The 11,955-nt window shown below is 42.1% G+C and overlaps 1 protein-coding gene across 1 annotated transcript; it reads right to left on the reverse strand.

The window, feature by feature from the left end:
- Nucleotides 1–372: 372 nt before the first annotated feature.
- Nucleotides 373–2,564, reverse strand: LOC108445203 (endogenous retrovirus group K member 8 Pol protein-like). The gene has a single exon (XM_017728314.1). It carries the CDS (start codon nucleotides 1,978–1,980, stop codon nucleotides 1,231–1,233), a length of 750 nt encoding a protein of 249 aa, XP_017583803.1. The 5' UTR covers nucleotides 1,981–2,564; the 3' UTR covers nucleotides 373–1,230.
- Between the last annotated feature and the right edge of the window lie 9,391 nt (nucleotides 2,565–11,955).

Raw genomic sequence — 11,955 nt, forward strand, 5'->3', positions numbered from 1 at the left:
TCATTCAAGACCAAACCATACGCTTTGGATAGTGATGTCAATGCTGCTGTTCTCCACAGCATCTTCCAATACCAAACAAGCATCACCACAGATAAAATCCAACTTGCGCTTACTAAAATGAGCAATACAATAATAGGATGAATCAAGGCATTGAATATACCAGCAGCTGTCGGTGACCATCTGAAAAGCACATTCCACCAATGATGAGACAAATGTTAATTGTCTATCGTTATGGTGGGACATGCTGTCCTGAGGCAGACGCAACCTTTTCCAGTATACACTAACTGCGTTGTTTGGTTAATTGAATGCACCTCAAAGTGACAAATGCTTTGGTCCGTTTTCAAACAAATGCCTTTGCGTAAAATCCTTCCACATATGTACCCTAACTGTTCCCTCATAGAACAGAGCTCTAGGTTAATGGTTTGCCACTAGCTTTTAATTTCTCATGCCCACATTCTAGCTCAGAGGGGTATAATACAGTTACAATTCATGGTCTTGTTCTTCTGTATCTTCCCAATCTGGCAATATTTTGGACAGTTTCCAATGGTTATCACCCAGGGCCAACAAGGAGGATTGCAACGGTTGCTGCAATTTAATTAAGTCACTCCTTACTGCGGTCAATTTGTTCATCATTTGCTTTTGTTGCACACCCCTCTATTGTGAGTCTAAACTTAACTGCTCAAGCATTTGTCACAGCATCCAGGGCCAAATCAGGTAAGTTTCATGGGCGGATGGTAATGAAACCCATCTTGCACAAATGCATATTTACATCTTCAAGCACCCCTTCCTTCCCACAGGCTTGTAATTGTGACTCTGAGCATTTTGTTCAAAGCCTTCCGAAAGTGACGATCATATGCCTTCCCCTGGCTCCGGGATATTTCAGTTGCATTAGACTGGCGTGGTACTGCTTTGACTCTTGCTACGATTGCAAGAATAATTAGTAAAGTCCCAACTTTCCACATAATGTCCATCATAACTGAATTCATCCATCGCCTTTTCGGGTCAGCTTCAGCTTCAGTTTGTCATGGCCCGGTGTTACCTCCCAAACTCCCTCAGGGGCTTTCTTCAGCCAGGAGTGATGAATCCAGGCCTTCTGCTCTTTGATCTTGATTGCAGTGAAGGTGGTGAGGAGCACCTGGAATGGTCCTTCCCACTGCAGTTCCAAAGTCTTCTCTGCAAAAGACTTAACATACACATAATCTCCAGGTTGTACATCATGTACTGGCCCATCTAATTCTCTCTGCTTTGGGCCCCGGCCACATATTTTTCAATTTCTCTGAGTTCTTTATTCAAGGCCACCATATATCTGTGCAGGGTTTCTTGTCCCATCTGAATGGGTGAAGTTCCCTCCTGAACCACATATGGCCTCCCATATAAAATTTCAAATGGACTTAACTTTTCCTTTGTTCTGGGTTTTGTTCGAATCTGCACTAATGCCAATGGGAGAGCCTGGAGCCAGGGCAAATTTGCTTCTTGTCCCAAGCTTATAATTTGTTGCTTAATCAAATGGTTCGTCTTTTCTACCTGGCCACTAGACTGAGGGTTATATGGAGTATGTAACTCCCAATCTATTCCCAGGTGGTGACTGATTTGTTGCACAATTTTTGAAATAAAATGTGGTCCTCTATCTGAGGACATGGTGGCTGGAACTCCAAAGCGGGGTATTATTTCTTGCAACAACGCTTTGATCACCTCTTGTGCTTTAGCTGTCCTAGTGGGGAAGGCCTCTGGCCATCCTGAAAAGGTATCTGTTAATACCAATAGGTATCGATACCTCCCTTTTCTGGGTAATTCTGTAAAATCAATTTGCCACTGTTGCCCAGGTCCGCAGCCTTTCCCAATTTGTCCAACTTTAGGTTTTGGAATATTCTTAGGATTAGTTCGGAGGCAAAGACCACACTGGCGAGTTACTTGTATCACTGCACCTTGCAATCTCCTAGCCATAATCCTATCTTTCAAATAATTGGACAAAGCACCCATTCCCCAGTGTGTTTTCTCATGTTCTTTCTGCACCAGTGACCCCAACAAATAAGAAGGTACTATGAGCTCGTTATTCTTAGTTAAAGCCCATCCCTCTGATTATAACTTGCACTTTCCTTTTTTTTATAAGTTTCTTATCTTTCTTGTTGTATTCTGGCCTACCTTCAAGGCAAATCTTTCCATCTGGTATTAATGTTGCCTCTACCTTTTCGCTGGGTACTTCACCTTTGGCTGCGTCTTTTGCCTCTCTGTCCACCAGCGTATTTCCCTCTTCCAATTCAGAACTCAGTTTTTGGTGTGCTTTAATGTGCACGATAGCTACCTTCTCAGGTAACTGAACCGTGTCCAAGAACTTCAGTATTTCTGGTGCATGCTTGATACTCTTCCCTTGTGAGTTTAACAGTCCTCTCTCCTTCCAAATGGCTCCGTGTGCATGAACCACCCCAAATGCATACCTTGAGTCTGTATAAATATTAATCTTCTTTCTTTTTGCCAATGCCAAGGCTCGGGTTAGAGCAATTATTTCAGCCTTCTTTGCAGAGGTGTTTGTTGGCAATGGTCCAGAGTTTATTACCTCTCGGCTGGTGGTAACGGCATACCCAGCACGTCTTTTCCACTGATATCATAACTTCTTCCATCAGTGAACCAGGTCTCAGCACCCTCGAGAGGAGTGTCCTTCAGATCTGGGCCACTGGAGTAAGTGGCCTCAATGGTCTCCCGGCAGTCATAGATCACCGGTTCTCCCGGGTTCCCACTGAGGAATGAAGCTGGGTTCACAATGTCAGTCACCACAATTTTAACATCATCTTGTTCTACCAGTATGGCCTGGTACTTCAGGAATCTCTGAGGGGAGAGCCAATGTCCCCCTTTCGCCTCCAGGACTGCAAATGCTGTATGAGACACTAGCACAGTCATTTTCTGGCCCAGGGTAAACTTGCGTGCCTCTTGGATGTTTATTGTCATTGCTGCAATGGCTCTGAGGCACCCTGGCTATCCTTTGGCTGCTGCATCCAGCTGTTTGGAAAGGTAGGCTACTGCCTGCCGATACGGGCCCAAGTCTTGTGCCAGTTTTCCCAAGGCAATCCCTTGCTTTTTATTATGAAACAAAAAGAATGGTTTACTCACGTCTGGAAGTCCCAGGGCTGGAGCTGACATGAAGGCCTTCTTCAGTTGGTCGAAAGCCTGTGTTGCTTCCTTTGTCCATGGCAGGCTCTTGTTTCCTTCTGTAATCAATGCATATAAAGGTTTGGCAAGCAACCCATAATCATTAATCCACAGTCTGCACCACCTTGTCATATCTAGAAAAGTTCTCAGCTCTTTTGCTGTCTGGGGTTTCGGGGTCTGGTGTATTGTTTCTTTGTGCTCTTGTCCCAGGGTTCTTTATCCAGCATTTATTTCATAGCTCAGGTAAATGACTGTTTGCTTTACTATCTGGGCCTTCTTTTGGGACACCCGATACCCTTGCAAGCCTAAAAAGTTGAAGAGGCTTACCATCCAGTTGATGCATGTCTCTTGGGTCTGGGTGGCTATCAAAAGGTCATCCACATACTGAAGCAGCTGTCCTTCTCCCGGTGGGGGTTCCCAGGATTCTAGATCCTTTGCAAGCTGTTCTCCAAATATAGTAGGAGAGTTCTTGTACCCTTGGGGTAATACACACCGTGTGAGTTGAGTTTTGCGTCCACTCTTGGGCTTCTCCCACTCAAGTGCAAAAATTTTCTGGCTGGCTTCATGGAGAGGGAGGCAAAAGAAAGCATCCTTCAAATCTAAAACGGTAAACCAGGTTAGTTCAGGTGTTAAACGAGTTCATGAGGTGTAAGGTTAGCAACCACTGGGTATAAATCCTCCGTCACTTTATTGACTGCTCTCAAATCTTGTACTAACCTGTATGACCCATCAGGTTTCTTCACGGGTAAAGTTGGAGTCTTAAAATCAGATTGACACTCCCTTAACAATCCAATTTGCAAAAAGTTCTCAATAATTGGCCTGATCCCTTCTCTGTCTTCCCTTTTCAAGGGAAATTGCTTGGCCCTTACAGGCCGTTTCCCTTCTTTAAGCTTGATTTGAATTGGCAGGGCATTCTTTGCCCTCCCTGGGGTACCAGAGGCTCACACTCCAGGGAATACTTGATCCATTATCTTCTTAATCATTTCTTCTTCATTCGCTATTTCCGTTTCTTTGGTTATTAGCATTAGGCTCAGCAACTCTAGATATTGTTGGTCTTTTACTTCCAAACTGATTTCCCCATTTTTAAATATTATTTTTGCCTCCAGCTGCTCTAGCAGATCTCTGCCCAAAAGTGCAGATGGAGCGTTAGGCATATATAAAAATTGGTGAATTCCCCACTGTTTTCTCAATTTATATTTCAGTGGTTTACAAAAGTATGCCTTTCCAGATTGGCCAGTTGACCCTGTCACTACAAAATAACCCCTTGATATGGGTATCAAAGCTTTATTCAACACTGAGTATGTTGCTTCTGTATCTACTAAAAATTCCACTTTCTTTTCTTTGTTCCCTAGCTTAACTATAACCAGAGGGTCCCCTAGGGTAGGGCCCAGTCTTCTTTTACATGAGCAACCACCCCCACACCTCTCTGGTCATATTTCCTTTTTTTCATCACCCTTTCTTCTTTCTGGGCATTGGTTCTTCCAGTGCCTGGGGGTTTTTTTGCGTAAGGTGCACTGGTCTCTTCCCAGTCAGGGTGGTCCTTGTCTTGGTGGACCTTGCCCACGTCTTCCTTTTTCTTCTTCTTGTCACCCTTATTAATTTTTGCATCCCCTGTTTGTATCCCTCTTCCCGATTACTATAAACTCTCCATGCCACGTCAAGCAAAGTCTCTAGATTCTGGATTGTTGGACCTTGCATCTTCTGAAGCTTCTGCCGGATGTCTCCTGTGGATTGTCCTAAAAATAAATTTACCAATTGCTGCACTCCTTCTTCCGGTCCAGGATCCGAGGTGGCATGGCAACGCATCGCATCTCGCAAGTTGTCTAAAAATTCAGAAGGTGTTTGAGAGGGACCCAGCTTCATAGCATACGGGGCTGAGCAGTCTATGGCTTTAGGGATTGCTCTTTCTAGCCCTTTTATTATGAATCCCCAGTACCTTTTTAACTGTGCCATTTCATCTGGCTCATTAGGGCCCCACTCTGGATCCTGAAGAGGAAGTACCTTTTTAACATCCTCCTGTGTTATCCTGCAATCATCTTCAGCCATATTCACAGGTGTCTTTATAACTAATTGCTTTTCTGATTCAGGTAGAGCATCAAGCAGTAACTGGGTATCAGCCCAATAAGGATTGTGTTGGTTTGTTGCAGTGGGGATCCTGCAACATGCATATATCAAACCAGGAGTCCCGTGGAAAGGAAATATATACGGACAGACAGATTCTTGCTAGATGTTTCAGAGATGTTTATTTCTCCAGCCGCATGGCCGGAGCTCTGCCGAGGAACTGTTCCAGTCACGGGACCAAGGGTCCTTCTGCCCGCGCAGGGGAACACAAACCAACCAATGGGAACGAGGCTGAGCAGGGGCAGGGAAACCCCGTGTCTGTGCCCTCAGGGCCCCTCTCCCAGGGCTACACGGCGGGGGAGGGACCCCAACACCTCACCCGTTCTATTTTAATAAAAGGAGAATGAAATCAACTGGATAAACATAACAAGAACAGTTTCAAAGTTTATTGAACATGCACCGCAACATCGCTCAGGTTTTTCAATATTAACTTTGTTATCCTTTCAAAAACCAATAATAAGGGATTAGAGGTTGGTCTGACCCACACTCTTTTTGTCTCTCAGGTTGATTTCAAAGAGTGAAAAATAATTTAGCATAAACAATCTCTGGTCATTTTTGCTCATGTCTAAGAAAAAGCATTAGTTGCAGTAATGTTTCATAATCCAGTGTACCAAAAGGCAGCCACTTCGCACCCCCTTCCAGTTTATAAAGCGGCCACCAGTGGGTGCATAATATAATAAGCTCTCTCTTGGCACCTTCACCATCTTTTTCCAGTGTGTCAAAACACATCCCAGGGGGCTACTCTTAGGAACCACTTTGCTTTTGTTTGCCCCCATTTTTAAAGTTCACAAAAAAAGCTTGTTAATAAAATTCACAACACACACACTCTACCACTCAAAAAAACTCCTCCTTTTTATTCAAATCTAAAACAACTTCACACAGCACATAAAACTCACACCACACATTCAAATGCTTAAAACAATTCACTCAAAGCACTTAAACCAACAATTTTAAACTTATAAAACCCACCACAAGCCTTTCGCAACCCTGAGCAAACATTCTGCTGGGGTTTCGCAAGGCTACGCTGAACTCTGGCGAGCTGGCGAGTTACAGCTTGTGCCGCCACCTCACTCACTCACTCTGCTGAGAGGGGGGGTTTAGCCCCTGACGCTTCGCCTGCGCTGCTGAGCGAGCGGGGGGTTTAGTCTTGAACCCGCCCTACATGCTACGCCGTTCTGCCTCACTGCTAAGGTTAAAATTATTAGCCCTTCGTCTGGATGTTACCCTGCACCAAACTACCAAATTTAAACTCACTTGCAATCAAACTTTTCAAAATATACTAAAAACTTACAAAACAAAAATCCAAAGCTACAAACTCAAATCACTCCACTGGTTGCCAAAGTAATGCCGGGCATAGTTTCAGACTAGCTCCACTTGCTCCTTTAAACACAAATTTAACAACTTTCAAACACACAATTACCACTTTTTCACTAATACCTTAACCAAATTTCACCACCACCATTCACACAACTTAAAACTCACGCACACTCCTTAGTTCTTTTCTTGCAACCCACTCTCTAGACACAAAAAAACTCTCCACTTTCTCAAGCACAAAAATCCTTCCACCAACTCCACTAAACATAAACTTTGATAACTTTTTCACACAAATACATGGCTAATCTGCTCCAAATACACACAAATCAAAACACATACAATACAAACTCTTGCAAACTAAAACTCACACGCAACGCGTTGCTAAATCACAGTTCAAGTACACCCTTTTGGCATAACCCACCGTACCACTACAGCACTTGTGCAGCCCAGGGGGTCCGTACTCTTTGACCTCACCCAAAGAGCTCCCTGTAGACCTCTGGTGCGTCTCTAACACACGCACACAGCACTCAAAATAGAGTTAGTCTCTCTCACGGCCACCCACACAGCACGCCCAGCTCTCCTCCACGAGAGACCAGGGCAGCACCCCTGTACCTTGTTCCCCTCCCTGGGAAACAGAGGCAGCGCTACTCCCCTTACGGAAGATGAAACTTGGGAGCCATTACCCGCTCCATTAAAAAATTACTACCGTCTCTCCTCCACGAGAGACCAAAGGCAGCACCCCTCAACACACGCTGCCCGGCCACCCCTGTTGCGCACCCGTCTCTCCTCCACGAGAGACCAAGGCAGCGCCCCTGTACCTCGTTACCCTCCCTGGGAAACAGAAGCAGCTCTACTCCCCTTACGGGAGATGAACCTTTGGAGTCGTTACCCGCTCCATTAAAAAATTACTATACTTTCTGCGGACACTTATAAACTCTCCCAGGCTTCCGCTTCGCACAGGGCATCCCGCTGTGTCTTACAAGCTGCCTTCTTTAAGGTACCCCTTTAATTTTAAAACATACCTCTTTGTCCGTGGTTCCGGCAGGTCCTGGTCTCTCCCCGGGGTGTCAGAGGATCAAGGAGCCCCGTCTCCCCAAAAATGCGGGGCAGGTGCCTGAGGGGGGGTCCCCAGACCCCTGGCCCCTCGTCCAGATAAAGCAGGGTCCCACCAGAGTCACCAAAATATGAATATCAATCTAATAGCGATATCCAACTGAGACGGACAAAAACTCTCTAACGGTTTAGAGTTAGAAAGTGTATGTTTTATTTGGCGTCAGGCTCTGTGTGGGATAGCTCCCTAAGACACAGGGCCCGATCCAAGCAAACACAAAGCTTTTTATTTACAAAAATTATGAATATCCAAAATACTAATGCATATTCATAACATTAACACCTCCCATTCTCCGCTTCGTATAGAAATGAGCTTAAATGTCATTAAGCATGCGTAGTGTGTGCTCTGAATTGAGTCGGTGGTCTTGAATTGGGTCAGTGGTCTTAAAAAGATGAAGTATGTTCATCTTCTTCATTTTGACCTTTTTGCCTCTCTGAACTTTAACAATCCTAGTTACTTTAGTGACCTCTAAGTTTCCTCTTGCATGACTTTTGAACGGGTTCCCACCAAGGGAGGAAATTGGTAATTGGCCTTGTTCCCTACACCAACCAACTTACCAATGTTTCTATTCCTCGTTCTAAGCACAGCTAAGCAAACATGCAAATGACAGATCATCAGTAATTTGGTAATCAGTTACTAACATCTTAAAACCCATTTCAGATACAGCTCTTTTAACTCTTTTAATTAACTCTAGCTGGGCCCAAATTCCTTCCTATTCTAACTAATTTCAACACAGCTAACCTATAAATAAAATCTTTATGTTTCTTCTAACTCTATGTTTCAATAAAGGCTCAGTTTTGAGGACTAACCATTGTAAACGGGAGTCTACAAAATTTTTTCACTCAAGGTTTATCCTCTTTCAGTAACTCTCAAAGCTTATTGTGTATTCTGAAGTGAACCACAACAACCTAGTCATAGGCTAAACACATTGCTTTGACAGTTCTGTGACATACATGCTCTGATAATCAGCGAAGGGTAGTGTTCATCAAATTCTGAGGAGAAAAGTTTATGCAGAAGGACTTCTGCTTCACACTGCACTCCTTAACTGTGAATCTGCATAATTCTATATCCTGCCAACCTTGTTGCATCCGTACTACTACTCTGCAGTCACAAACTGACTTAATAGTTTTTATGTCCCAAAACTTTGTGCCCCACCAAGTGAATGTGCAAAAAGCACATGATGCACAGAATAAATCATGTAGTGAACCAAACTCCAAATAAAGGGTAAAAATAGATCACACCTGGATGGACTGAATAACAAGGAAGACACTGAAATGAATCTTGAAGGAAAGTAAAATAAGGTATTTCTTGGCTATGCAGACTCAAAGCATGACAGGAGAATCTCTTTTCAGATGTCTGATATTTGCCATAGTTCAGAGAACTGCGTTCCGTTCAGGAGCAAAACTGTGAAAAGGACTCATGTAAAAAGGTCTGTTCTGTAAATCAGTTCTCTTCCAATTATAAAACAGTTAATGGCCCACATGTTTGTAGTGCATGCATCATCTGAAAACCCTGAAGAGAAACCACAGCCTAAACTACTTTCACTGTGACTAAATAGTTTTAATAATTAGTGTTCAGTAACCAATACAAGGTATTTTTTTACCTGTCAATAATTTACCAGACTGAGATATCTTTCCCCAATTCTTTATTTTACATCCTCATTATAACTGAGAACTAGAAAGAAGGAGGAAAAATTATAAAGTAATGGTTTCTTTGAAAGTGTGTGTGAACACCATTGTCTGCCAGGCTGCCACCTACTCTAGCTGTCTTTTGATCATTACTAGTCCAAATCTACAAGTGAAATTTGAAAAAATGCCATGACACACATTCATAATATTTATGTAGTTTATCCCTTACTAGTGTTTGTCAGAGCAATATCAAGTAACAAGACCTGTTATTTTTATATGTTTATCAAATACTGTGTGAGCTGTACAGTATCTATATTAGAATATCTCAGTGTCTGAGCAATAATACTGTAAAAAGCCAAAATTTTAAAGCACCAGGTTTGTATTTGTTTAGCTGTGCTTTGGGACAAGGGAGAGTTAAGCTATGTCTTAAAACACTGGAAGAGAATTTATTACCTTTATTATTTTATTGATGTGTCTTATGGACAGAAGTACAGCAGAAGAGAAAACAATTCCTCTGAGGAAATATTTTCTCAGGATAAACATGTGTGTCACGTGAAGCTGCATAGGGATAATATGCCACCAGTGAGATGATAAACTCAGACTGTTGCTGAAAATTCCAAATAATCTTTGTAAAATATTCACAGTGAGCTTTTTACACATTTACGATGGATATAAAGAAAACTTGACAATCAAAAAATGTTCTATTTGAGATCTAATTTTTGAAGGCCAGACTGTTCCATCTCATTCCTGCACAGGGAGCTATTTTCCTTCAGTTGTGTCACGTCTCACAGGGAAGTGTTCTGGTTATTGTCTCATCAGAAATAATGTTGTTAATGTGTTTCCAGGCTCTCCAGGCTGGCCTCTGCTTTCACAAATGGACACATTTATTTTCCATACTGGTAAAGGAGTGATACATTGTCCAGTGTAGCAAGTACCAGTGGTGCTGGTACTACTGCTAACCTACTCCTGTTCTCCGCAAGTAGTTCTTGCAGGTCCTCTTTATCCCTCACCCTCCACTCTCCACTGACTCCCTGTGTTCTCTCAAAGCCACATACAACATCCCGATCCTCAGACTTGCAAAGCAATCACATACCACTGTACACTGATAACGAGCAAATCCTCCCAGAACCACAGGAAATAAAAGAGAAGGGTCTCCAAGGCATAGGCTATCACTTGCCAACACTGGGAAGAGTCAAATGACAGGATCTCGAACTGAAATGGAATATGTTTCCATTTGGTACCATGGCAACTGAACAAAACCCAGTAATTGCCTCTCCTCACCTCCCAGATTCAATGTAACTGGGCTGACTAGCTTTTAAGGATTGGAGCTTTATCTATGTCTTGGTGCCTGGAAAATGCAACAGAAGAGGGGAAAGGAAAAAAAAAAAAGAAAAGAAAATATCTTCAGAAAACTCTGAGCAGTCTTCACAAAAAAAAAGAGATATCCTGGACTGACAAGGGGAAGGACAGGGCTTCACTGCAAACTATAAAAAGAACCAGGAAATGCAAAGCTCATGAGCAGACAGATGTTTTTACTTGAAAATGTGCTGGAGCACAGTTGTTCTTATCTCTAAAGAGCTTGAGTGCACAAAACTACTTCGCAGTTTGCAATCAGGCAATAGGCAAGTCTGAGAGACTGAATTTATACACAATTGTAAATTGATAGTAAAAAAAAAGATGCACAGTGCACTGTTAGAAGAGAGTTGGGCAGTCATTACTTCTCAGTGATTGGCCTCACAGCACTACTTCAGTGTATTGAGCTCTGTTTCCGCACTTCTCCTGTTGCTAATTGAAATATCACAGAACTTTCCCCTTCTATTTTAAAAAGTAAAACTATTTTTTAAAAAAATATTATTAAATTATCTAAAACATGATTAAAGGAAAGTGTAACTTTATGAAAACCATGCTTCCTAAATGAGGAAGGACAGTTTCAAAAAATACTGCAATTTCATAAATATTTCATAAGGGGCAATATGTTTTCATGAGTTTTTTGAATGTTGTATGAAATATTGCAGGAGAATTATATGAGCACTAGTGAATTATTAAATTCCATTTATATTTTAGGTAATGTCACAAAATATTTTTGTAATTCTGAATGCCTGTACATAAGACCACATACAATCTTCAGAAATTAACTTGATTTTTCTTTAGCTTAGAAGTTTTTTAACCTTGAAATGAAAGTACAAAATTAACCTGGCCACATGACAGCAGAATGCATTTCTTGCATGTGTTGTTTTACCAGCTACTTTCATATAATTAGAAAATGCTTGTACATTTATCATCTCAGACAGATTACTTTAGGTATTGTGCAAGATACCATGCATTTGTAAAATAAAAGAGTCCCTAACCTTACTATCAGGAAAAATCATCATTTGAAGCCCACATATAGTTAGATATGATAACCAAGGACCCACATAAAAAGAAAAGTTTCAGTCCTGCTGGAGTTCATGTTCATTGCTAATGAAAGTTAGTCTCTCTCTAGCTGTCCAATATTTAAATAGATTTAAAGTTCTCAGCTCCCCAGGTATAAGACATCTTTTCATATCTTTGTGTCTTGAAAACCTGTCAACACTGAAATATTGCACTGAAATGTTTCTTTCTACCCATTCAACCTAAGGCCCACTGCAGAAGGACTGA

Source organism: Corvus brachyrhynchos, unplaced genomic scaffold, assembly GCF_000691975.1.
Source record: "Corvus brachyrhynchos isolate BGI_N302 unplaced genomic scaffold, ASM69197v1 scaffold90, whole genome shotgun sequence".
NCBI classification, from domain to species: Eukaryota; Metazoa; Chordata; class Aves; order Passeriformes; family Corvidae; genus Corvus; species Corvus brachyrhynchos.